We start from the raw sequence: 27,521 nt of genomic DNA, 5'->3' as shown, positions 1-27,521 counted from the left end.
TCTGAATGTATCAAATTGCAATGTTATGAGTAAAAGAAATAAGCCTTAGCTGGTAATAGATTCCTTTAGATAACCCTGGCAGTCCTCTTAATCTCCAAGTCTGGTACACCGACGTCTGACACGGTTAACATGGAGAAGACAGCATGAGGAATTCGTCTCTCGAGCTGCAAAATAAATAACTACCAGTAGCAATTGATTTAACTACTCAATACATATTCAAGATTATTGATATCTACAGAGAAATTTCTAATCACCTGTTATTAGGTGTTGTCATGCCGCGTGACGCGCAATCACCCCGCTATTATTAAACCTGTAAATGATGCATCAAATAAAAGGTACTTAGCTGTGGGCACTGTGTAAGTATTAAGATTGCCGTAATTTCGCATCCCAGGCTCCGGTGAACCTATCCTGGATTGATGCGTTTCAAGTTGGCTGATCACGTGTCGTCAGGAACCAAGTCTAGGGGTCCCTTATTTAACACCAGCACTAGTTGAAGATATTATCTGCAAGGTCGTTCACGCCTCACAGTGGCGGCTTTCATCTGTAGATAGACACACGTGTCCTATTTGCTGGACAATGGCGTCTTTTGTGCGTACGTTAAGCGCAGGTCTGCCTCTCTCCGGTTCCCCACGTGTACGCGCACCGACTCCCTCACCGAGTGTGTATGGCGTCGCGTCCCTCCCCCCACGCCGAGTCGACGTTCATTACACAAATTATTGGCATGAACATTAATATTTCTCGCATTCGCGCTTGAAACTCTAAAGACTGGACGGGTTTATTATTTAGAGGAACGAAATATTATTATTTAACTATTTAAGAATAGTAAAGATACAAGGGAGAGGAATTAATGTCTCCCCATAGCATTCATTGATGACGTTAACACTATCGCGAGGTAGACGGTATAATTCTAACGCTCTATTCGGCTTTTAGTTAGAGAACAATTCGTCTGCAATCAGTTGTCATACAGAATGCCTTAATTATGGAGAATCGTATTTAATTCTCACACAAATTGTATATAATGTGTTTTACTGTAAAGAAATCTGACGCAATACTAGCGTTAGATGACGTAAGAATTCTAGCCTAATGCACAGATGAATTATTAGTACAGGAGAATTCTACGAGTTGTTAATTTTACTTATTACAATATTAATATGATTAGTAATAAGTAATGAGAATACAACAATGTTGTATTCGATGTTGGAAATATCCAACAGCTGGTGGTGAGTGGTGATATTGGTATTGTGTGTGGTGATGCTGGTGTATGGTGATGCTGGTGGTGAAAGGTGATGCTTGTGGTGTATGGTGATGCTGGTGGAATATGGTGATGCTGGTTGTGTATGGTGATGCTGATGGTGAGTGGTGATGCTGGTGGTGTGTGGTGGTGCTGGTGGTGAGAGGTGATGCTGGTGGTGAGTGGTGATGCTGGTGGTGAGTGGTGATGCTGGTGGTGAGTTGTGATGCTGGTGGTGTATGGTGATGCTGGTGGGGTATAGTGATGCTGGTTGTGTGTGGTGATGCTTGTGGTGAGTGGTGATGCTGGTAGTGTGTGGTGATGCTGGTGGTGTATGGTGATGCTGGTGGTCAGTAGTGATGCTGGTGGTGCGTGGTGATGCTGGTTGTGTATGGTGATACTGGTGGTGAGTGGTGATGCTGGTGGTGTATGGTGATGGAGTGTGGTGATGCTGGTTGGTGAGTGATGATGCTGGTTATGAGTGGTGATGCTGGTGGTGTGTGGTGATGCTTGTGGTGCGTGGTGATGCTGGTGGTGTGTGGTGATGCTGGTGGTGTAGAGTAATTCTGGTGGTGTGTGTTTATGGTGGAGGTGTGTGGTGATGCTGGTGGTGTATTGTGATACTGGTAATGTATGGTGATGCTAGTGGTGTGTGGTGATGCTGGTGGTGTATAGTTATGCTTGTGGTGTGTGGTGATGCTGGTGGTGTCTGGTGATGCTGGTGGTGTGTGGTGATGCTGGCGGTGTGTGGTGATGCTGGTGGTGTGTGGGGATACTGGTGGTGTGTGGTGATGCTGGTGGTGAGTAGTGATGCTGGATGTGTGTCGTGATGCTAGTAGTGAGTGGTGATGTGTGGTGATGCTGGTGGTGTGTGGTGATGCTGGTTATGAGTGGTGATGCTGGTATTGAGTGGTGATGCTGGTGGTGTGTGGTGATGCTGGTGGTGAGTGGTGATGCTGGTAGTGTGTGGTGATGCTGGTGGTGAGTGGTGATGCTGGATGTGTGTGGTGATGCTAGTAGTGAATGGTGATGCTGGTGATGTGTGGTGATGCTGGTGGTGTGTGGTGATGCTGGTGGTGTGTGGTGATGCTGGTTATGAGTGGTGATGCTGGTGGTGTGTGGTGATGCTAGTAGTGAGTGGTGATGCTGGTGGTGTATGGTGATGCTGGTATTGAGTGACGATGCTGGTGGTGTGTGGTGATGCTGGTGGTGAGTGGTGATGCTGGTGGTGAGTGGTGATGCTGGTGGTGAGTGGTGATGCTAGTTATGAGTGGTGGTGCTGGTGGTGTGTGGTGATGCTGGTTGTGAGTGGTGATGTTGGTAGTGTATGGTGATGCTGGTGTATGGTGATGCTGGTGGTGAGTGGTGATGCTGGTGGTGTGTGGTGATGCTGGTGGTGAGTGGTGATGCTGGTGGTTTGTGGTGATGCTTGTGTATCGAGATGGTGGTGGTGAGAGGTGATGCTGTTGGTGTATGGAGATGCTGGTGATGTGTGGTGATGATGGTGGAGAGTGGTGGTGCTGGTGGTGAGTGGTGATGCTGGTGGTGAGTGGTGATACTGGTGTTGTGTGTGGTGATGCTGGTGTATGGTGATGCTGGTGGTGTATGGTGATGCTTGTGGTGAAAGGTGATGCTGGTGGTGTATGGTGATGCTGGTGGTGAGTGGTGATGCTGGTGGTGTATGGTGATGCTGGTGGTGTATGGTGATGCTGGTGGTGTAAGGTGATGCTGGTGGTGTATAGTGATGCTGGTGGTGAGTGGTGATGCTGGTGGCGTGTGGTGATGCTGGTGGTGAGAGGTGATGCTGGTGGTGAGTGGTGATGCTGGTGGTGTGTGGTGATGCTGGTGGAGTGTGGTGATGCTGGTTGGTGAGTGGTGATACTGTGGTGTGTGGTGATGCTGGTGGTGTGTGGTGATGCTGGTTGGTGAGTGGTGATACTGTGGTGTGTGGTGATGCTGGTGGTGTGTGGTGGTGCTGGTTGTGAGTGGTGATGCTGGTAGTGTGTGGTGATGCTAGTGGTGTGTGGTGATGCTGGTAGTGTAGAGTGATTCTGGTGGTGTGTGTTTATGGTGGTGTGTGGTGATGCTGGTGGTGTATTGTAATGCTGGTAATGTATGGTGATGCTGATGGTGAGTGGTGATGCTAGTGGTGTGTGGTGACGCTGGTGGTATCTGGTGATGCTGGTGGTGTGTTGTGATGCTAGTGGTGTGTGGTGATGTTGGTGGTGTGTGGTGATTCTGGTGGTGTGTGGTGATACTGGTGGTGTGTGGTGATGCTGGTGGTGAGTGGTGATGCTGGATGTGTGTGGTGATCCTAGTAGTGAGTGGTGATGCTGGTGATGTATGCTTATGCTGGTGGTGTGTGGTGATGCTGGGGGTGTGTGGTGATGCTGGTGATGAGTGGTGATGCTGGTTATGAGTGGTGATGCTGGTGGTGAGTGGTGATGCTGGTGGTGTGTGGTGATGCTGGTGGTGAGTGGTGATGCTGGTGGTGTGTGGTGATGCTGGTGGTGAGTGGTGATGCTGGTGGTGTGTGGTGATGCTTTTGATGTGTGGTGATGATGATGGAGAGTGGTGGGGCTGGTGGTGAGTGGTGATGCTGGTGGTGAGTGGTGATACTGGTATTGTGTGTGGTGATACTGGTGTATGGTGATGCTGGTGGTGTATGGTGATGCTTGTGGTGTATGGTGATGCTGGTGGAGTATGGTGATGCTGGTTGTGTATGGTGATGCTGGTGATGAGTGGTGATGCTGGTGGTGTACGGTGATGCTGGTGGTGTGTGGTAATGCTGGTTGTGAGAGGTGATGCTGGTGGTGAGTGGTGATGCTGGTGGTGAGTGGTGATGCTGGTGGTGAGTTGTGATGCTGGTGGTGTGTGGTGATGCTGGTGGGGTATAGTGATGCTGGTTGTGTGTGGTGATGCTTGTGGTGAGTATTGATGGTGGTGGTGTGTGGTGATGCTGGTGGTGTATGGTGATGCTGGTGGTCAGTGGTGATGCTGGTGGTGCATGGTGATGCTGGTTGTGTATGGTGGTACTGGTGGTGAGTGGTGATGCTGGTGGTGTATGGTGATGCTGGTGGAGTGTGGTGATGCTGGTTGGTGAGTGGTGATGCTGGTTATGAGTGGTGATGCTGTGGGTGTGTGGTGATGCTTGTGGTGTATGGTGATGCTGGTGGTGTATTGTGATGCTGCTGGTGTGTGGTAATTCTGGTGGTGTGTGGTGATGCTTGTGGTGTGTGGTATTTCTGGTGGTGTGTGTTTATGTTGGAGGTGTGTGGTGATGCTGGTGGTCTATTGTGATGCTGGTAATATATGGTGATGCTAGTGGTGTACTCACCTAATTGTACTCACCTAATTGTGCTTGCGGGGGTTGAGCTTTGGCTCTTTGGTCCCGCCTCTCAACTGTCAATCAACTGGTGTACAGATTCCTGAGCCTACTGGGCTCTATCATACCTACATTTGAAACTGTGTATGGAATCAGCCTCCACCACATCACTTCCTAGTGCATTCCATTTATTAACTACTCTGACACTGAAAAAAATCTTTCTAACGTCTCTGTGGCTCATCTGGGTACTAAGTTTCCACCTGTGTCCCCTTGTTCGTGTCCCACCCGTGCTGAAGAGTTTGTCTTTGTCCACCCTGTCAATTCCCCTGAGAATTTTGTAGGTGGTTATCATGTCTCCCCTTACTCTTCTGTTTTCCAGGGATGTGAGGTTCAGTTCCTTTAGCCTTTCCTCGTAGCTCAATCCTCTCAGTTCCGGGACGAGCCTGGTGGCATACCGCTGAATCTTCTCTAACTTTGTCTTGTGTTTAACTAGGTATGGACTCCAGGCTGGAGCTGCATACTCCAGGATTGGTCTTACATAAGTGGTATACAGGGTTCTGAAAGATTCCTTACACAAGTTTCTGAAGGCAGTTCTTATGTTGGCCAGTCTAGCATATGCCGCTGATGATATTCTTTTGAAGTGGGCCTCTGGGGACAGGTTCGGTGTGATATCAACCCCCAGATCCTTCTCTCTATTTGATTCCTGCAGGATTTCCCCTCCCAGATGATACCTTGTGTTCAGCCTCCTGCTCCCTTCGCCTAATTTCATCACCTTACACTTTCCAGAGTTGAACTTCAGCAGCCATTTTCTAGACCATTCCTCCAGTTTATCCAGGTCATCCTGTAGTCTCTGTCTATCTTCATCCGTCTTGATTCTTCTCATAATTTTTGCATCATCAGCAAACATCGAGAGGAATGAGTCTATGCCCTCTGGAAGATCGTTCACATATATTAGAAACAGGATGGGTCCAAGTACTGAGCCCTGTGGGACTCCGCTGGTGACATCTCGCCACTCTGATGTCTTCCCCCTCACCGTTACTCGCTGTTTCCTGTTGCTTAAGTACTCCCTTATCCACTGGAGCACCTTCCCTTTTTCTCCTGCCTGTTGCTCCAACTTTTTTAACAGCCTTTTATGGGGTACTGTGTCGAAGGCTTTTTGGCAATCCAGGAAAATGCAGTCGGCCCACCCTTCTCTTTCCTGCCTAATTTTCGTTGCCTGGTCATAACATTCTATTAACCCTGTGAGGCACGATTTACCATCTCTGAACCCATGTTGGTGGTGCGTTACAAAGTTATTTCCCTCCAGATGCTCTACGAGCCTTTTCCTCACGATCTTCTCCAGCACCTTGCATGGTATACAAGTTAAGGAAACTGGCCTGTAATTCAGTGCCTCTTGCCTGTCACCCTTTTTTTATATTGGGACCACGTTAGCTGTCTTCCAACTTTCTGGTAAGTCTCCTGTTTCCAGTGACCTGTTATACACCATAGAGAGTGGCACAATTAGTGCTTCTGCACCTTCCTTTAGTATCCATGGTGAGATTCTATCAGGCCCAACAGCCTTTGTCACATCTAGCTCCAGCAGACACCTTTTGACCTCATCACTGGTGAGGTCAAATTCCTCCAAGGTTTCCAAGGTTGCCGCCTCCTCATTAAGTGCAGGGGCTTCTCCTTGTTCTATTGTGAAGACCTCCTGGAATCTCTTGTTGAGTTCTTCACACACCTCCTTGTCATTCTCTGTGTATCTGTTCTCCCCTTTCCGCAGCTTCATCACTTGTTCCTTCACTGCTGTTTTCCTCCTGATATGGCTGTGGAGCAGCTTTGGTTGGGTCTTGGCTTTACTCGCGATGTCATTTTCAAACTGTCTCTCTGCTTTCCTCCTCACTCTGATGTACTCATTTCTGGCCCTCTGGTACCTCTCCCTGCTCTCTGGTGTTCTGTTATTTCTGTAGTTTCTCCATGTTCTTTTACTCAGTTGTTTCGCTACCTTACATTCCTGGTTGAACCATGGGTTTTTCTGTTGTTTTTCGTTTTTCTCCTTTTGGACGGGGATAAACCTGTCTGCAGCTTCCTGGCACTTTTGGGTGACAATATCCATCATGACCTGCACATTCTTGTCTCTAAGTTCTGTTTCCCATGGTATTCCCATTAGGAAGTTCCTCATCTCGTCATATTTTCCTCTTCGGTAATTCAGTCTTTTCCCCTCCACTCCCATCCTTGGATAGGTTATCCCTACCTCCACCAAGTACTCAAAGGTCAGTACACTGTGGTCACTCATTCCTATGGGGGCTTCAACTTTGACTTCCCTTATTTCTGACTCATTTAGGGTGAATATTAAGTCGAGTCTAGCTGGTTCATCATTGCCTCTCATTCTTGTGGGTTCCCATTCTCCCAGTCTATCTTTCCATGGTTGAAATCACCCATGATTAAGAGTCTTGAGCCATTCCTGCAGGCAACTGAAGCTGCTCTCTCTATTATATTAATAGTTGCCATGTTGTTCCTATCAAACTCCTGTCTAGGTCTTCTGTCATTTAGGGGAGGGTTGTAAATGACTGTCACTATTATCTTAGGTCCACCCATTGTTATAGTTCCTGTTATGTAATCTCTGAATCCGTCACAGCCCGGAATTTCCATCTCATCAAAACTCCAGTCCTTCCTTATCAGCAGGGCCACTCCTCCACCTCCTCTCCCTTCCCTCTCTTTCCTTACTATATAGTAGTCCTTTGGAAACACAGCATCTGTTATGACTCCTGACAATTTTGTTTCTGTTAGTCCTATTACATCAGGGTTTTCTTCTTGCACCCTTTCTGCCAGTTCACTTGCTTTATTGGTAATCCCATCAATGTTTGAGTACATTACCTTGAAGCTCACTTTCTTATATCCAATTTCACCCACACTCCCTACAAGTGTAAGAGGTTGTTCTATGGTCCTTGCTACTTGGGTAGGCTCCTCCTCCTGTGAGGTAGTTGCCAGGGGTTCAGGGGGAGGTGGGGTGGGGGGTGGAGGGCTTAGGTCTTCCTCAGGCCTGCTTGGGTCAGGAAGAAGTCCTGGGGGTGAGGGAGCAGGGATTGCTTGGGGAGAGGGCACGCCCTCCTGCGGTGTAGTTGACAGGGGTTTGGAGGGAGGTGGAGTGGGGGATAGAGGGCTTTGGTCTTGCTCAGGCCTGCTTGGGGCAGGGAGAAGACCAGGGGTTGGGAAAGCAGGGGCTACTTGGGGTAAGGGGAGGGGGAGGATTTGGGTTTCATGATGGGCATTATGCAGGGGCAAGGAAGGGTTTGTGCTGGGGGGTAGAGAGGGCCCTATTGGGTGGTGGACTGGGGTGTTGCATTCCCCCCTGGGGTTCCTGGGTTGCTGGATTGGGGTTCCCCACTCCCCTCTGGGATTGCTGGGTTGGAGGCTGAGGTTCCCTGGCTCTCTTCCCTCTCCTTGCGCCTTTTCCTTGCATCTGCTGCCCTTACTATCTCGTCTCTGGTCATGTCCCTCTGAACATATACCTCTTTGTAGTTCCTTGCATGCCTCAATTTGTTCTTCCTTACTAGAATGTCCTCTTTGATGTCCTCGCTCTTGAATACTACCTTGATCAATCTTTTTTTGTCTCTGTTGTACTGGCCAATCCGGAAAAACTGTTCTATGTCTCGTTCAGCCCCTTCCATTCCTATCTCCTTTAATATCCCTGCCACTGCAGCTTTGTCTTTAGTCCTCGTTTCCTCCCTTGTGGAGCCCTCTTGTTCCTCGACACCTACCACTACTACAGCTCTTTTCCTTTCCATTAGCTGGCTTGTGCATCTAGCTGCCTCCTGTGAGGTTACTGCTTTCATTACAACATCCTTGACTGTGGACATTGCTCCTGGGCTCTTGAGCATTTCAGCAAAGGTTGGGCCAATTGTAGGGGTCCCTGCCATAGCTACATCTCCTGGCACCTGGGGGTTGGTCCCCTGGGCCAGATTCTGAGGAGGGCCTGTTTTTAGGCTTTTTATCTCCTCTTGTGCTGCACTTAGTTCTATCTGCAGCTTACATATAGTTTCCCTCAGGTCCTTCAATTCCCCACTGACTTCCTTCCATGCCTTAGCAATCATCTCCATGAATGACTCGTCCAGTCCCTCTCCTCCAGCTTCATTCTGTTGTCTTACCATCCCGCTTGACCTGTGTGTGTGTGTGTGTGTGTGTGTGTGTGTGTGTGTGTGTGTGTGTGTGTGTGTCTGTGTGTGTGTCTGTATGTGCGTGTGTGTGTGCGTGTGTGTGTGTCCGTGTGTGTCTTTGTGTGCGTGCGTGTGTGTGTGTGTGTGTGTGTGTGTGTGTGCGTGTGCGTGTGTGCGCGTGTGCGTGTGTGCGTGTGCGTGTGCGTGTGCGTGTGTGTGTGTGTGTGTGTGTGTGTGTGTGTGTGTGTTGGGTGCAGGGGTGTTTGTGTATAGGGGGAGGGGTAGGGGGGTGTCTTGGGGCAGTGTAAGGCGTGGGAAGGTGTGGGGTGAGATGGTGAGCGGTCACCAGGGTATCATGTGTCAAGCCCCACCCAAGTGAGCCACGGAGTTGTATATTTGAGATATTGAGACCTACTTTAAATTAGGTATTTTAAGTCACTCTGTACACCTTATTGATGACCTAGAGGGGGTGTGTGGTGATGCTGGTGGTGTATGGTGATGCTGGTGGTGTGTGGTGATGCTGGTGGTGTCTGGTGATGCTGGTGGTGTGTGGTGATGCTGGTGGTGAGTGGTGATGCTGGTGGTGAGTGGTGATGCTGGTGGTGAGTGGTGATGCTGGTTATGAGTGGTGGTGCTGGTGGTGTGTGGTGATGCTAGTGGAGAGTGGTGATGCTGGTGGTGTATGGTGATGCTGGTGTATGGTGATGCTGGTGGTGTGTGGTGATGCTAGTGGTGTATGGTGATGCTGGTGGTGTATGGTGATGCTGGTGGTGTATGGTGATGCTGGTGGTGTATGGTGATGCTGGTGGTGTGTGGTGATGCTGGTGGTGTATGGTGATGCTGGTGGTGTGTGGTGATGCTGGTGGTGTATGGTGATGCTCGTGTATGGTGATGCTGGTGGTGTGTGGTGATGCTGGATGTGTGTGGTGATGCTGGTGGTGCGGGTGTATAGTGATGCTGGTGGTGAGTGGTGATGCTGGTGGTGTGTTGTGATGCTAGTAGTGAGTGGTGATGCTGGTGATGTGTGCTTATGCTGATGGTGTGTGGTGATGCTGGTGGTGTGTGGTGTTGCTGGTGAAAAGTGGTGTTGCTGGTGATAAGTGGTGATGCTGGTGGTGTGTGGTGATGCTGGTTATGAGTGGTAATGCTGGTGGTGAGTGGTGATGCTGGTGGTGTGTGGTGATGCTGGTGGTGAGTGGTGATGCTGGTGGTGTGTGGTGATGCTTTTGTGAGTGGTGATGCTGGTGGTGTGTGGTGATGCTGGTGGTGAGTGGTGATGCTGGTGGTTTGTGGTGATGCTTGTGTATCGAGATGGTGGTGGTGAGAGGTGATGCTGATGGTGTATGGAGATGCTGGTGATGTGTGGTGATGATGGTGGAGAGTGGTTTTGCTGGTGGTGAGTGGTGATGCTGGTGGTGAGTGGTGATACTGGTATTGTGTGTGCTGATGCTGGTGTATGGTGATGCTGGTGGTGTATGGTGATGCTGGTGGTGTAAGGTGATGCTGGTGGTGTATGGTGATGCTGGTTGTGTATGGTGATGCTGGTGGTGTAAGGTGATGCTGGTGGTGTGTGGTGATGCTGGTGGTGTATGGTGATGCTGGTGGTGAGTGGTGATGCTGGTGGTGTTTGGTGATGCTGGTGGCGTGTGGTGATGCTGGTGGTGAGAGGTGGTGCTGGTGGTGAGTGGTAATGCTGGTGGTGCGTAATGATGCTGGTGGTGTATGGTGATACTGGTGGTGAGTGGTGATGCTGGTGGTGTGTGGTGATGCTGGTGGAGTGTGGTGATGCTGGTTGGTGAGTGGTGATACTGTTGTGTGTGGTGATGCTGGTGGTGTGTGGTGGTGCTGGTGGTGAGTGGTGATGCTGGTGGTGTGTGGTGATGCTAGTGGTGTGTGGTGATGCTGGTGGTGTAGAGTGATTCTGGTGGTGTGTGTTTATGGTGGAGGTGTGTGGTGATACTGGTGGTGTATTGTAATGCTGGTAATGTATGGTGATGCTAGTGGTGTGTGGTGATGCTGGTGGTGTCTGGTGATGCTGGTGGTGTGTGGTGATGCTGTTGGTGTGTGGTGATGTTGGTGGTGTGTGGTGATGCTGGTGGTGTGTGGTGATACTGGTGGTGTGTGGTGATGCTGGTGGTGAGTGGTGGTGCTGGATGTGTGTGGTGATGCTAGTAGTGAGTGGTGATGCTGGTGATGTGTGCTTATGCTGGTGGTGTGTGGTGATGCTGGTGGTGTGTGGTGATGCTGGTGATGAGTGGTGATGCTGGTTATGAGTGGTGATGCTGGTGGTGAGTGGTGATGCTGGTGGTGTGTGGTGATGCTGGTATTGAGTGGTGATGCTAGTGGTGTGTGGTGATGCTGGTGGTGAGTGGTGATGCTGGTGGTGTGTGGTGATGCTTGTGATGTGTGGTGATGATGATGGAGAGTGGTGGTGCTGGTGGTGAGTGGTGATGCTGGTGGTGAGTGGTGATATTGGTATTGTGTGTGGTGATGCTGGTGTATGGTGATGCTGGTGGTGTATAGTGATGCTTGTGGTTTATGGTGATGCTGGTGGAATATGGTGATGCTGGTTTTGTATGGTGATGCTGGTAGTGAGTGGTGATGCTGGTGGTGTGTGGTGTTGCTGGTGGTGAGAGGTGATGCTGGTGGTGAGTGGTGATGCTGGTGGTGAGTGGTGATGCTGGTGGTGAGTTGTGATGCTGGTGGTGTATGGTGATGCTGGTGGGGTATAGTGATGCTGGTTGTGTGTGGTGATGCTTGTGGTGAGTGGTGATGCTGGTGGTGTGTGGTGATGCTGGTGGTGTATGGTGATGCTGGTGGTCAGTAGTGATGCTGGTGGTGCGTGGTGATGCTGGTTGTGTATGGTGATACTGGTGGTGAGTGGTTATGCTGGTGGTGTGTGGTGATGGAGTGTGGTGATGCTGGTTATGAGTGGTGATGCTGGTGGTGTGTGGTGATGCTTGTGGTGCGTGGTGATGCTGGTGGTGTGTGGTGATGCTGGTGGTGTGTGGTAATGCTGGTGTAGAGTGATTCTGGTGGTGTGTGTTTATGGTGGAGGTGTGTGGTGATGCTGGTGGTGTATTGTGATACTGGTAATGTATGGTGATGCTAGTGGTGTGTGGTGATGCTGGTGGTGTATGGTGATGCTTGTGGTGTGTGGTGATGCTGGTTGTGTCTGGTGATGCTGGTGGTGTGTGGTGATGCTGGCGGTGTGTGGTGATGCTGGTGGTGTGTGGTGATGCTGGTGGTGTGTGGTGATGCTGGTGGTGAGTAGTGATGCTGGATGTGTGTGGTGATGCTAGTAGTGAGTGGTGATGCTGGTGATGTGTGGTGATGCTGGTGGTGTGTGGTGATGCTGGTTATGAGTGGTGATGCTGGTATTGAGTGGTGATGCTGGTGGCGTGTGGTGATGCTGGTGGTGAGTGGTGATGCAGGTGGTGTGTAGTGATGCTGGTGGTGAGTGGTGATGCTGGATGTGTTTGGTGATGTTAGTAGTGAATGGTGATGCTGGTGATGTGTGGTGATGCTGGTGGTGTGTGGTGATGCTGGTGGTGTGGTGATGCTGGTTATGAGTGGTGATGCTGGTGGTGTGTGGTGATGCTTGTAGTGAGTGGTGATGCTGGTGGTGTATGGTGATGCTGGTATTGAGTGGCGATGCTGGTGGTGTGTGGTGATGCTGGTGGTGAGTGGTGATGCTGGTGGTGAGTGGTGATGCTGGTGGTGAGTGGTGATGATAGTTATGAGTGGTGGTGCTGGTGGTGTGTGGTGATGCTGGTAGTGAGTGGTGATGCTGGTGGTGTATGGTGATGCTGGTGTATGGTGATGCTGGTGGTGTGTTGTGATGCTGGTGGTGTATAGTGATGCTGGTGGTGTATGGTGATGCTGGTGGTGTGTGGTGATGCTGGTGGTGTATGGTGATGCTGGTGTACGGTGATGCTGGTGGTGTGTGGTGATGCTGGATGTGTGTGGTGATGATGGTGGTGAGTGGTGGTGTGGGTGTATGGTGATGCTGGTGGTGAGTGGTGATGCTGGTGGTGGGTGGTGATGCTGGTGTGTGGTGATGCTGGTGTATAGTGATGCTGGTGGTGAGTGGTGGTGCTGGTGGTGAGTGGTGATGCTGGTGGTGTGTGGTGATGCTGGTTTTGTGTAGTGATGCTTGTTGTGTGTGGTGATGCTGGTGGTGTGTGGTTATGCTGGTGGTGTGTGGTGATGTTGGTGGTGTGTGGTGATGCTGGTGGTGTGTGGTGATACTAGTGGTGTGTGGTGATGCTGGTGGTGAGTGGTGATGCTGGATGTGTGTGGTGATGCTGGTGGTGAGTGGTGATGCTGGTGGTGTGAGGTGATGCTGGTATTGAGTGGTGATGCTGGTGGTGTGTGGTGTTGCTGGTGGTGAGTGGTGATGCTGGTGGTGTGTGGTGATGCTTGTGATGTGTGGTGATGATGATGGAGAGTGGTGGGGCTGGTGGTGAGTGGTGATGCTGGTGGTGAGTGGTGATACTGGTATTGTGTGTGGTGATGCTGGTGTATAGTGATGCTGATGGTGGATGGTGATGCTTGTGGTGTATGGTGATGCTGGTGGAGTATGGTGATGCTGGTTGTGTATGGTGATGCTGGTGGTGAGTGGTGATGCTGGTGGTGTACGGTGATGCTGGTTGTGTGTGGTAATGCTGGTTGAGAGAGGTGATGCTGGTGGTGAGTGGTGATGCTGGTGGTGAGTGGTGATGCTGGTGGTGAGTTGTGATGCTGGTGGTGTATGGTGATGCTGGTGGGGTATAGTGATGCTGGTTGTGTGTGGTGATGCTTGTGGTGAGTGGTGATGGTGGTGGTGTGTGGTGATGCTGGTGGTGTATGGTGATGCTTGTGGTCAGTGGTGATGCTGGTGGTGCGTGGTGATGCTGGTTGTGTATGGTGGTACTGGTGGTGAGTGGTGATGCTGGTGGTGTATGGTGATGCTGGTGGAGTGTGGTGATGCTGGTTGGTGAGTGGTGATGCTGGTGGGGTATAGTGATGCTGGTTGTGTGTGGTGATGCTTGTGGTGAGTGGTGATGGTGGTGGTGTGTGGTGATGCTGGTGGTGTATGGTGATGCTTGTGGTCATTGGTGATGCTGGTGGTGCGTGGTGATGCTGGTTGTGTATGGTGGTACTGGTGGAGAGTGGTGATGCTGGTGGTGTATGGTGATGCTGGTGTATGGTGATGCTGGTGGTGTGTGGTGATGCTGGTGGTGTATGGTGATGCTGGTGGTGTATGGTGATGCTGGTGGTGTGTGGTGATGCTGGTGGTGTATGGTGATGCTCGTGTATGGTGATGCTGGTGGTGTGTGGTGATGCTGGATGTGTGTGGTGATGCTGGTGGTGAGTGGTGGTGCGGGTGTATGGTGATGCTGGTGGTGAGTGGTGATGCTGGTGGTGTGTTGTGATGCTAGTAGTGAGTGGTGATGCTGGTGATGTGTGCTTATGCTGGTGGTGTGTGGTGATGCTGGTGGTGTGTGGTGTTGCTGGTGATAAGTGGTGATGCTGGTAGTGTGTGTTGATGCTGGTTATGAGTGGTGATGCTGGTGGTATGTTGTGATGCTAGTAGTGAGTGGTGATGCTGGTGATGTGTGGTGATGCTGGTGGTGAGTGGTGATGCTGGTGGTTTGTGGTGATGCTGGTGGTGTGTGTTGATGCTGGTTATGAGTGGTGATGCTGGTGGTGAGTGGTGATGCTGGTGGTGTGTGGTGATGCTGGTGGTGAGTGGTGATGCTGGTGGTGTATGGTGATGCTGGTGGTGAGTGGTGATGCTGGTGGTGTGTGGTGATGCTGGTGGTGAGTGGTGATGCTGGTGGTTTGTGGTGATGCTTGTGTATCGAGATGGTGGTGGTGAGAGGTGATGCTGGTGGTGTATGAAGATGCTGGTGATGTGTGGTGATGATGGTGGAGAGTGGTGGTGCTGGTGGTGAGTGGTGATGCTGGTGGTGAGTGGTGATACTGGTATTGTTTGTGGTGATGCTGGTGTATGGTGATGCTGGTGGTGTGTGGTGATGCTGGTGGTGTGTGGTGATACTGGTATTGAGTGGTGATGCTAGTGGTGTGTGGTGTTGCAGGTGTATGGTGATGCTGGTGGTGAATGGTGATGCTTGTGGTGTATGGTGATGCTGGTGGAATATGATGATGCTTGTTGTGTATGGTGATGCTGGTGGTGAGTGGTGATGCTGGTGGTGTGTGGTGATGCTGGTGGTGAGAGGTGATGCTGGTGGTGTGTGGTGATGCTGGTGGTGAGAGGTGATGCTGGTGGTGAGTGGTGATGCTGGTGGTGAGTGGTGATGCTGGTGGTGAGTTGTGATGCTGGTGGTGTATGGTGATGCTGGTGGGGTATAGTGATGCTGGTTGTGTGTGGTGATGCTTGTGGTGAGAGGTGATGCTGGTGGTGTGTGGTGATGCTGGTGGTGTATGGTGATGCTGGTGGTCAGTATTGATGCTGGTGGTGCGTGGTGATGCTGGTTGTGTATGGTGATACTGGTGGTGAGTGGTGATGCTGGTGGTGTATGGTGATGGAGTGTGGTGATGCTGGTTGGTGAGTGATGATGCTGGTTATGAGTGGTGATGCTGGTGGTGTGTGGTGATGCTTGTGGTGCGTGGTGATGCTGGTGGTGTGTGGTGATGCTGGTGGTGTAGAGTGATTCTGGTGGTGTGTGTTTATGGTGGAGGTGTGTGGTGATGCTGGTGGTGTATTGTGATGCTGGTAATGTATGGTGATGCTAGTGGTGTGAGGTGATGCTGGTGGTGTACGGTGATGCTTGTGGTGTGTGGTGATGCTGGTGGTGTCTGGTGATGCTGGTGGTGTGTGGTGATGCTGGCGGTGTGTGGTGATGCTGGTGGTGTGTGGTGATGCTGGTGGTGTGTGGCGATGCTGGTGGTGTGTGGTGATACTGGTGGTGTGTGGTGATGCTGGTGGTGAGTAGTGATGCTGGATGTCTGTGGTGATTCTAGTAGTGAGTGGTGATGCTGGTGATGTGTGGTGATGCTGGTGGTGTGTGGTGATGCTGGTTATGAGTGGTGATGCTGGTATTGAGTGGTGATGCTGGTGGCGTGTGGTGATTCTGGTGGTGAGTGGTGATGCTGGTGGTGTGTGGTGATGCTGGTGGTGAGTGGTGATGCTGGATGTGTGTGGTGATGCTAGTAGTGAATGGTGATGCTGGTGATGTGTGGTGATGCTGGTGGTGTGTGGTGATGCTGGTGGTGTGTGGTGATGCTGGTTATGAGTAGTGATGCTGGTGGTGTGTGGTGATGCTAGTAGTGAGTAGTGATGCTGGTGGTGTATGGTGAAGCTGGTATCGAGTGGCGATGCTGGTGGTGTGTGGTGATGCTGGTGGTGAGTGGTGATGCTGGTTGTGAGTGGTGATGCTGGTGGTGAGTGGTGATACTAGTTATGAGTGGTGGTGCTGGTGGTGTGTGGTGATGCTGGTGGTGAGTGGTGATGCTGGTGGTGTATGGTGATGCTGGTGTATGGTGATGCTGGTGGTGTGTTGTGATGCTGGTGGTGTATGGTGATGCTGGTGGTATATGGTGATGCTGGTGGTGTGTGGTGATGCTGGTGGTGTATGGTGATGCTGGTGTATGGTGATGCTGGTAGTGTGTGGTGATGCTGGATGTGTGTGGTGATGATGGTGGTGAGTGGTGGTGCGGGTGTATGGTGATGCTGGTGGTGAGTGGTGGTGCGGGTGTATGGTGATGCTGGTGGTGAGTGGTGATGCTGGTGGTGTGTGGTGATGCTGGTGTATGGTGATGCTGGTGGTGAGTGGTGGTGCTGGTGGTGAGTGGTGATGCTGGTGGTGTGTGGTGATGCTGGTTTTGTGTGGTGATGCTGGTTGTGTGTGGTGATGCTGGTGGTGGGTGGTGATGCTGGTGGTGTGTGGTGATGTTGGTGGTGTGTGGCGGTGCTGGTGGTGTGTGGTGATACTGGTGGTGTGTGGTGATGCTGGTGGTGAGTGGTGATGCTGGATGTGTGTGGTGATGCTAGTAGTGAGTGGTGATGCTGGTGATGTGTGCTTATGCTGGTGGTGTGTGGTGATGCTGGTGGTGTGTGGTGATGCTGGTATTGAGTGGTGATGCTTTTGGTGTGTGTTGATGCTGGTGGTGAGTGGTGATGCTGGTGGTGTGTGGTGATTCTTGTGATGTGTGGTGATGATGATGGAGAGTGGTGGTGCTGGTGGTGAGTGGTGATGCTGGTGGTGAGTGGTGATATTGGTATTGTGTGTGGTGATGCTGGTGTATGGTGATGCTGGTGGTGTATGGTGATGCTTGTGGTGTATGGTGATGCTGGTGAAATATGGTGATGCTGGTTGTGTATGGTGATGCTGGTGGTGAGTGGTGATGCTGGTGGTGTGTGGTGATGCTGGTGGTGAGAGGTGATGCTAGTGGTGAGTGGTGATGCTGGTGGTGAGTGGTGATGCTGGTGGTGAGTTGTGATGCTGGTGGTGTATGGTGATGCTGGTGGGGTATAGTGATGCTGGTTGTGTGTGGTGATGCTTGTGGTGAGTGGCGATGCTGGTGGTGTGTGGTGATGCTGGTGGTGTATGGTGATGCTGATGGTCAGTAGTGATGCTGGTGGTGCGTGGTGATGCTGGTTGTGTATGGTGATACTGGTGGTGAGTGGTGATGCTGGTGGTGTATGGTGATGGAGTGTGGTGATGCTGGTTGGTGAGTGATGATGCTGGGTATGAGTGGTGATGCTGGTGGTGTGTGGTGATGCTGGTGGTGTATTGTGATACTGGTAATGTATGGTGATGCTAGTGGTGTGAGGTGATGCTGGTGGTGTATGGTGATGCTTGTGGTGTGTGGTGATGCTGGTGGTGTCTGGTGATGCTGGTGGTGTGTGGTGATGCTGGCGGTGTGTGGTGATGCTAGTGGTGTTTGGTGATGCTGGTGGTGTGTGGCGATGCTGGTGGTGTGTGGTGATACTGGTGGTGTGTGGTGATGCTGGTGGTGAGTAGTGATGCTGGATGTGTGTGGTGATTCTAGAAGTGAGTGGTGATGCTGGTGATGTGTGGTGATGCTGGTGGTGTGTGGTGATGCTGGTTATGAGCGGTGATGCTGGTATTGAGTGGTGATGCTGGTGGCGTGTGGTGATTCTGGTGGAGAGTGGTGATGCTGGTAGTGTGTGGTGATGCTGGTGGTGAGTGGTGATGCTGGATGTGTGTGGTGATGCTAGTAGTGAATGGTAATGCTGGTGATGTGTGGTGATGCTGGTGGTGTGTGGTGATTCTGGTGGTGTGTGGTGATGCTGGTTATGAGTGGTGATGCTGGTATTGTGTGTGGTGATGCTAGTAGTGAGTGGTGATGCTGGTGGTGTATGGTGATGCTGGTATTGAGTGGCGATGCTGGTGGTGTGTGGTGATGCTGGTGGTGAGTGGTGATGCTGGTGGTGAGTGGTGATGCTGGTGGTGAGTGGTGATACTAGTTATGAGTGGTGGTGCTAGTGGTGTGTGGTGATGCTGGTGGTGAGTGGTGATGCTGGTGGTGTATGGTGATGCTGGTGTATGGTGATGCTGGTGGTGTGTTGTGATGCTGGTGGTGTATGGTGATGCTGGTGGTGTATGGTGATGCTGGTGGTGTGTGGTGATGCTGGTTTTGTATGGTGATGCTGGTGTATGGTGATGCTGGTGGTGTGTGGTGATGCTGGATGTGTGTGGTGATGATGGTGGTGAGTGGTGGTGCGGGTGTATGGTGATGCTGGTGGTGAGTGGTGATGCTGGTGGTGTGTGGTGATGCTGGAGTATGGTGATGCTGGTGGTGAGTGGTGGTGCTGGTGGTGAGTGGTGATGCTGGTGGTGTGTGGTGATGCTGGTTTTGTGTGGTGATGCTGGTTGTGTGTTGTGATGCTGGTGGTGGGTGGTGATGTTGGTGGTGTGTGGTGATGCTTGTGGTGCGTGGTGATGCTGGTGGTGTGTGGTGATGCTGGTGGTGTATTGTGATGCTAGTAATGTATGGTGATGCTAGTGGTGTGAGGTGATGCTGCTGGTGTGTGGTGATGCTTGTGGTGATGCTGGTGGTGTCTGGTGATGCTGGTGGTGTGTGGTGATGCTGGCGGTGTGTGGTGATGCTGGTGGTGTGTGGTGATGCTAGTGGTGTGTGGTGATAGTGGTGGTGTGTGGTGATGCTGGTGGTGAGTAGTGATGCTGGATGTGTGTGGTGATGCTAGTAGTGAGTGGTGATGCTGGTGATGTGTGGTGATGCTGGTGGTGTGTGGTGATGCTGGTTATGAGTGGTGATGCTGGTATTGAGTGGTGATGCTGGTGGCGTGTTGTGATGCTGGTGGTGAGTGGTGATGCTGGTGGTGTGTGGTGATGCTGGTGGTGAGTGGTGATGCTGGATGTGTGTGGTGATGCTGGTGGTGAATGGTGATGCTGGTGATGTGTGGTGATGCTGGTGGTGTGTGGTGATGCTGGTGGTGTGTGGTGATGCTGGTTATGAGTGGTGATGCTGGTTGTTTGTGGTGATGCTAGTAGTGAGTGGTGATGCTGGTGGTGTATGGTGATGCTGGTATTGAGTGGCGATGCTGGTGGTGTGTGGTGATGCTGGTGGTGAGTGGTGATGCTGGTGGTGAGTGGTGATGCTGGTGGTAAGTGGTGATGCTAGTTATGAGTGGTGGTGCAGGTGGTGTGTGGTGATGCTGGTGGTGAGTGGTGATGCTGGTGGTGTATGGTGATGCTGGTGGTGTATGGTGATGCTGGTGGTGTATGGTGATGCTGGTTTTGTGTGGTGATGCTGGTTGTGTGTGGTGATGCTGGTGGTGGGTGGTGATGTTGGTGGTGTGTGGTGATGTTGGTGGTGTGTGGTGGTGCTGGTGGTGTGTGGTGATACTGGTGGTGTGTGGTGATGCTGGGGGTGAGTGGTGATGCTGGATGTGTGTGGTGATGCTAGTAGTGAGTGGTGATGCTGGTGATGTGTGCTTATGCTGGTGGTGTGTGGTGATGCTGGTGGTGTGTGGTGATGCTGGTGATGAGTGGTGATGCTGGTTATGAGTGGTGATGCTGGTGGTGAGTGGTGATGCTGGTGGTGTGTGGTGATGCTGGTATTGAGTGCTGATGCTTTTGGTGTGTGTTGATGCTGGTGGTGAGTGGTGATGCTGGTGGTGTGTGGTAATTCTTGTGATGTGTGGTGATGATGATGGAGAGTGGTGGTGCTGGTGGCGAGTGGTGATGCTGGTGGTGAGTGGTGATATTGGTATTGTGTGTGGTGATGCTGGTGTATGGTAATGCTGGTGGTGTATGGTGATGCTTGTAGTGTATGGTGATGCTGGTGGAATATGGTGATGCTGGTTGTGTATGGTGATGCTGGTGGTGAGTGGTGATGCTGGTGGTGTGTGGTGATGCTGGTGGTGTGTGGTGATGCTGGTGGTGAGAGGTGATGCTGGTGGTGAGTGGTGATGCTGGTGGTGAGTGGTGATGCTGGTGGTGAGTAGTGATGCTGGTGGTGTATGGTGATGCTGGTGGGGTATAGTGATGCTGGTTGTGTGTGGTGATGCTTGTGGTGAGTGGTGATGCTGTTGGTGTGTGGTGATGCTGGTGGTGTATGGTGATGCTGGTGGTCAGTAGTGATGCTGGTGGTGCGTGGTGATGCTGGTTGTGTATGGTGATACTGGTGGTGAGTGTTGATGCTGGTGGTGTATGGTGATGGAGTGTGGTGATGCTGGTTGGTGAGTGATGATGCTGGTTATGAGTGGTGATGCTGGTGGTGTGTGGTGATGCTTGTGGTGCGTGGTGATGCTGGTGGTGTGTGGTGATGCTGGTGGTGTATTGTGATGCTAGTAATGTATGGTGATGCTAGTGGTGTGTGGTGATGCTGGTGGTGTGTGGTGATGCTTGTGGTGTGTGGTGATGCTGGTGGTGTCTGGTGATGCTGGTGGTGTGTGGTGATGCTGGCGGTGTGTGGTGATGCTGGTGGTGTGTGGTGATGCTAGTGGTGTGTGGTGATAGTGGTGGTGTGTGGTGATGCTGGTGGTGAGTAGTGATGCTGGATGTGTGTGGTGATGCTAGTAGTGAGTGGTGATGCTGGTGATGTGTGGTGATGCTGGTGGTGTGTGGTGATGCTGGTTATGAGTGGTGATGCTGGTATTGAGTGGTGATGCTGGTGGCGTGTTGTGATGCTGGTGGTGAGTGGTGATGCTGGTGGTGTGTGGTGATGCTGGTGGTGAGTGGTGATGCTGGATGTGTGTGGTGATGCTGGTGGTGAATGGTGATGCTGGTGATGTGTGGTGATGCTGGTGGTGTGTGGTGATGCTGGTGGTGTGTGGTGATGCTGGTTATGAGTGGTGATGCTGGTTGTTTGTGGTGATGCTAGTAGTGAGTGGTGATGCTGGTGGTGTATGGTGATGCTGGTATTGAGTGGCGATGCTGGTGGTGTGTGGTGATGCTGGTGGTGAGTGGTGATGCTGGTGGTGAGTGGTGATGCTGGTGGTAAGTGGTGATGCTAGTTATGAGTGGTGGTGCTGGTGGTGTGTGGTGATGCTGGTGGTGAGTGGTGATGCTGGTGGTGTATGGTGATGCTGGTGGTGTATGGTGATGCTGGTGGTGTATGGTGATGCTGGTGGTGTGTGGTGATGCTGGTGGTGTGTGGTGATGCTGGTGGTGAGTGGTAGTGCGGGTGTATGGTGATGCTGGTGGTGAGTGGTGATGCTGGTGGTGAGTAGTGATGCTGGTGGTGTGTGGCGATGCTGGTGGTGTGTGGTGATGCTGGTGGTGTATGGTGATGCTGGTGTATGGTGATGCTGGTGTATGGTGATGCTGGTGGTGAGTGGTGATGCTGGTTGTGTGTGGTGGTGCTGGTGGTTAGTGGTGATGCTGGTGGTGTGTGGTGATGCTGGTGGTGTATGGTGATGCTGGTGGTGAGTGGTGATGCTGGTGGTGAGTGGTGGTGCTGGTGGTGAGTGGTGATGCTGGTGGTGTATGGTGATGCTGGTGTATGGTGATGCTGGTGGTGTATGGTGATGCTGGTGGGGTATAGTGATGCTGGTTGTGTGTGGTGATGCTTGTGGTGAGTGGTGATGCTGTTGGTGTGTGGTGATGCTGGTGGTGTATGGTGATGCTGGTGGTCAGTAGTGATGCTGGTGGTGCGTGGTGATGCTGGTTGTGTATGGTGATACTGGTGGTGAGTGGTGATGCTGGTGGTGTGTGGTGATGGAGTGTGGTGATGCTGGTTGGTGAGTGATGATGCTGGTTATGAGTGGTGATGCTGGTGGTGTGTGGTGATGCTTGTGGTGCGTGGTGATGCTGGTGGTGTGTGGTGATGCTGGTGGTGTATTGTGATGCTAGTAATGTATGGTGATGCTAGTGGTGTGTGGTGATGCTGGTGGTGTGTGGTGATGCTTGTGGTGTGTGGTGATGCTGGTGGTGTCTGGTGATGCTGGTGGTGTGTGGTGATGCTGGCGGTGTGTGGTGATGCTGGTGGTGTGTGATGATGCTAGTGGTGTGTGGTGATACTGGTGGTGTGTGGTGATGCTGGTGGTGAGTAGTGATGCTGGATGTGTGTGGTGATGCTAGTAGTGAGTGGTGATGCTGGTGATGTGTGGTGATGCTGGTGGTGTGTGGTGATGCTGGTTATGAGTGGTGATGCTGGTATTGAGTGGTGATGCTGGTGGCGTGTGGTGATGCTGGTGGTGAGTGGTGATGCTGGTGGTGTGTGGTGATGCTGGTGGTGAGTGGTGATGCTGGATGTGTGTGGTGATGCTGGTGGTGAATGGTGATGCTGGTGATGTGTGGTGATGCTAGTGGTGTGTGGTGATGCTGGTGGTGTGTGGTGATGCTGGTTATGAGTGGTGATGCTGGTGGTTTGTGGTGATGCTAGTAGTGAGTGGTGATGCTAGTGGTGTATGGTGATTCTGGTATTGAGTGGCGATGCTGGTGGTGTGTGGTGATGCTGGTGGTGAGTGGTGATGCTGGTGGTGAGTGGTGATGCTGGTGGTGAGTGGTGATGCTAGTTATGAGTGGTGGTGCTGGTGGTGTGTGGTGATGCTGGTGGTGAGTGGTGATGCTGGTGGTGTATGGTGATGCTGGTGTATGGTGATGCTGGTGGTGTGTTGTGTTGCTGGTGGTGTATGGTGATGCTGGTGGTGTATGGTGATGCTGGTGGTGTATGGTGATGCTGGTGGTGTGTGGTGATGCTGGTGGTGTGTGGTGATGCTGGTGGTGAGTGGTGGTGCGGGTGTATGGTGATGCTGGTGGTGAGTGGTGATGCTGGTGGTGAGTAATGATTCTGGTGGTGTGTGGCGATGCTGGTGGTTTGTGGTGATGCTGGTGGTGTATGGTGATGCTGGTGTATGGTGATGCTGGTGGTGAGTGGTGATGCTGGTTGTGTGTGGTGGTGCTGGTGGTTAGTGGTGATGCTGGTGGTGTGTGGTGATGCTGGTGGTGTATGGTGATGCTGGTGGTGAGTGGTGATGCTGGTGGTGAGTGGTGGTGCTGGTGGTGAGTGGTGATGCTGGTGGTGTATGGTGATGCTGGTGTATGGTGATGCTGGTGGTGTGTTGTGATGCTGGTGGTGTATGGTGATGCTGGTGGTGTATGGTGATGCTGGTGGTGTGTGGTGATGCTGGATGTGTGTGGTGATGCTGGTGGTGAGTGGTGGTGCTGGTGGTGAGTAGTGATGCTGGTGGTGTGTGGTGATGCTGGTGGTGTATGGTGATGCTGGTGGTGTATGGTGATGCTGGTGTATGGTGATGCTGGTGGTGTGTGGTGATGCTGGATGTGTGTGGTGATGCTGGTGGTGAGTGGTGGTGCGGGTGTATGGTGATGCTGGTGGTGAGTGGTGGTGCGGGTGTATGGTGATGCTGGTGGTGAGTGGTGATGCTGGTGGTGTATGGTGATGCTGGTTATGTATGGTGATGCTGGTGGTGAGTGGTGATGCTGGTGGTGTGTGGTGATGCTGGTGGTGAGAGGTGATGCTGGTGGTGAGTGGTGATGCTGGTGGTGAGTGGTGATGCTGGTGGTGAGTTGTGATGCTGGTGGTGTATGCTGATGCTGGTGGGGTATAGTGATGCTGGTTGTGTGTGGTGATGCTTGTGGTGAGTGGTGATGCTGGTGGTGTGTGGTGATGCTGGTGGTGTATGGTGATGCTGGTGGTCAGTAGTGATGCTGGTGGTGCGTGGTGATGCTGGTTGTGTTTGATGATACTGGTGGTGAGTGGTGATGCTGGTGGTGTATGGTGATGGAGTGTGGTGATGCTGGTTGGTGAGTGATGATGCTGGTTATGAGTGGTGATGCTGGTGGTGTGTGGTGATGCTTGTGGTGCGTGGTGATGCTGGTGGTGTGTGGTGATGCTGGTGGTGTATTGTGATGCTAGTAATGTATGGTGATGCTAGTGGTGTGTGGTGATGCTGGTGGTGTGTGGTGATGCTTGTGGTGTGTGGTGATGCTGGTGGTGTCTGGTGATGCTGGTGGTGTGTGGTGATGCTGGCGGTGTGTGGTGATGCTGGTGGTGTGTGGTGATGCTAGTGGTGTGTAGTGATACTGGTGGTGTGTGGTGATGCTGGTGGTGAGTAGTGATGCTGGATGTGTGTGGTGATGCTAGTAGTGAGTGGTGATACTGGTGATGTGTGGTGATGCTGGTGGTGTGTGGTGATGCTGGTTATGAGTGGTGATGCTGGTATTGAGTGGTGATGCTGGTGGCGTGTGGTGATGCTGGTGGTGAGTGGTGATGCTGGTGGTGTGTGGTGATGCTGGTGGTGAGTGGTGATGCTGGATGTGTGTGGTGATGCTGGTGGTGAATGGTGATGCTGGTGATGTGTGGTGATGCTGGTGGTGTGTGGTGATGCTGGTGGTGTGTGGTGATGCTGGTTATGAGTGGTGATGCTGGTGGTTTGTGGTGATGCTAGTAGTGAGTGGTGATGCTGGTGGTGTATGGTGATGCTGGTATTGAGTGGCGATGCTGGTGGTGTGTGGTGATGCTGGTGGTGAGTGGTGATGCTGGTGGTGAGTGGTGATGCTGGTGGTGAGTGGTGATGCTAGTTATGAGTGGTGGTGCTGGTTGTGTGTGGTGATGCTGGTGGTGAGTGGTGATTCTGGTGGTGTATGGTGATGCTGGTGTATGGTGATGCTGGTGGTGTGCTGTGATGCTGGTGGTGTATGGTGATGCTGGTGGTGTATGGTGATGCTGGTGGTGTATGGTGATGCTGGTGGTGTGTGGTGATGCTGGTGGTGTGTGGTGATGCTGGTGGTGAGTGGTGGTGCTGGTGTATGGTGATGCTGGTGGTGAGTTGTGGAGGGTCACCAATTTAATTTTTTATAATATAAAAAATCACTGCCTGTTAGGTAATCCGGGCCTTCCATACTAGGCCAAGTAATTCGTTTTGTCTATTAGGTACCACATACATACTATTTATCTATAAATGAGCATAGTATCATCAGTAATGTTCCATCCCACAGGAGTAATGTTTGTGGAGAATGACTTTTGGAAGGAACAGAGGCGATTCACACTCCACAATTTTCGCAACCTTGGATTTGGAAAAAGGTCGCACGAGGAAATTATTCATGAGGAAGCCCGCGAGCTGCTCCAGGAGATCCAGGAGGCCAACGGCAGCGTTACACTCCAGGTAATTCAGTGTGACATAACAGCAGCTAAAATGCTGTAGATGACATGCAGGTGTTTGTTTAAACTAACAGTTAAAATTTACAAGAGAATAATTGACTATGTCAGTTAAACTTTAAAGCATAAATTGGTGTATGATGCATAAACTCAATCCCTCCGAAAATAAGTTAGTTAACGATGAACATAATGCTCAATATAATTTCTAAATTTCTAATAGTCATTGGAGTTAGGTCCGGTCGGGATGATTATCTTCTCGTTTTGTAAAAGCAACAATGATAGCAAAAATAACCAAATAATAATTTCATAGAAAATTAATAGAAAAGTTGGTAAACTTATTAATATTAACAAAGTAATATTGTCCTTTGTATGTATTCAGGTTTAGAAATTATAAGGGTGCTTGTACACTTGTATATAGAACATTAGTGGCTTAAGATAAGCTGGAAATGTTTAACTTAGATTAGGTTAGGTTAGGTCGAGTCTTGTTAAGATAAGTTTGCTTTGTTGAGGCAGGTTAGCTGGATAATGTTCGCTTAGATTAGGGAAGGTTTCAGTAAATTAGTTATATTTGAGCTAAAATTATATCTCTAACTTAAGATTACTTCAAACATTTATCTATAAAATAATGAGTTTGTTGTTGATGACACGTTGATTGAATATGAAATATAAAGACTATATTAAGTTTGGGTGACATAACATGTCACCCAAACTTAATGGTGGTGAAACCTCGTTTTACGAAAAACAAGGTTTCTATGATTTGAAGCAAATATATTGTGATGATTCTATCATATCACATATAAAAGTTTGCTGTTATTTTTGTATTAAAATTACGAGTATAAAAAATACACATAGTTTGTCTGTGTTGTGATTGGTTGTTTCATGTTAGGCATGGTTACCTTGCGATGATTTTGGGGCTCAGCGTCTCCGAGGCCCGGTTTTCGACCAGACCTCCTGGTTGCTGGACTGGTCAGCCAGACTGTTGGACGCGGCTGCTCGCAGCCTGACGTATGAATCACAACGTGGTTGATCAGGTATCCTTTGGAGGTGTTTATCAAGTTCTCTCCTGAACATTGTTAGGGGTTCGGTCAGTTATGTGTACCCTTAATTAATGTTTAGTGGAAGCATGTTGAACAGTCTCGGGCCTCTGATGTCGATAGAGTTTTATCTCAGAGTACCTACTGCAACTTAGCTTTTCAGCGGGGTTATTCAGCACATCTTGCCATGCCTTTTGGTCTAGTGGTCTTATTTCTGTGTGCATGTTTGGGACCAGTGGTCCCAAACCTGCACACAGAAATAACGTGCTAATATTTTCCACGTGTAAACTATTATGTCGAAGGCTTTTGCGAAATCTGTGTAAATTACATCAGCGTTTTGCTTGTCTTCCACGGCATTTAAGACCTGTCATAGTGGTCCAGCAAATGTGACAGGCAAGAGCGCCCAGTTCTGAAACCATGTTGTCCAGAGTTATGGAGATGCTGTGATTCCATGTGTTTTGTGATCTTACTTCTTAGCACTCTCTCAAAGATTTGTAAGATTTGCGATGTTAGTGCTATCGGTCTGTAAATTTTTGCCTCTCCCTTATTTCCTCCTTTATAGAATGGTGCTATCTCTGCTGTTTTTAGTATGTCAGGGATAACGCCAATAATAGGCTCTGTCTCTAAAGAATGTGAAGGTCCTTCGATAGCTGTTTTTTATAGTAATTGATGAATATAGAGTTCCAAGAATCAGGGCCTGGTGCAGAGAACATAGGCATACTGTCCATAGATTCTTCAAAATCCAGTGGGGATGGTTATCTTGATATCATTTCGGGGCTTAGCGTCTCCGCGGTCCGGTCCTTGACCAGGACTCCTTTTTTGTTAGACATCCCCAGGAAGCAGCCCGTAACAGCTGTCTAACGCCCAGGTACCTATTTACAGCTAGGTGAACAGTGGTATCAGGGTGAAAGAAACTCTGCCCATTTGTTTCCGCCTCCACCGGTGATTGAACCCGGAAGTTTAGGACTACGAATCCCGAGCACTGTTCACTCAGCCGTCAGGTCCCGAGAGCAACATCTGATATATGATTTGATGTTGGTATAACAACCATGAAAAATTCATTTGGGTTATCAATCTTCAGTGTGTTTAGTGGCTCCCTGAAAACAGAGTCGTACTGATTCCTCAGTATCTCGCTCATTGCTTTGTTGTCATTTGTGAAAGTTCCATCTCCCTTTCGACCCGATATTAGATATAGTTTTTATCTTGATTTTGCATAGAAGAAAAAATATTTCGTA

General features: G+C 50.7%; 1 protein-coding gene across 1 annotated transcript in view; it reads left to right on the top strand.

Annotated features, from left to right (window-relative positions):
- Positions 1–27,521, top strand: part of LOC123767222 (methyl farnesoate epoxidase) — a 211,364-nt gene that overhangs the window by 98,270 nt on the left and 85,573 nt on the right. Inside the window, exon 4 of the mRNA XM_069304726.1 lies at positions 25,093–25,259. Coding sequence (XP_069160827.1) covers positions 25,093–25,259 — 167 coding nt within the window. The remainder of the gene's footprint in view (positions 1–25,092; positions 25,260–27,521) is intronic.

The sequence above is a fragment of the Procambarus clarkii genome, chromosome 53, assembly GCF_040958095.1.
Source record: "Procambarus clarkii isolate CNS0578487 chromosome 53, FALCON_Pclarkii_2.0, whole genome shotgun sequence".
In the NCBI taxonomy this organism is placed as follows: Eukaryota; Metazoa; Arthropoda; class Malacostraca; order Decapoda; family Cambaridae; genus Procambarus; species Procambarus clarkii.
This window is presented reverse-complemented; position numbering and strand designations above follow the sequence as displayed.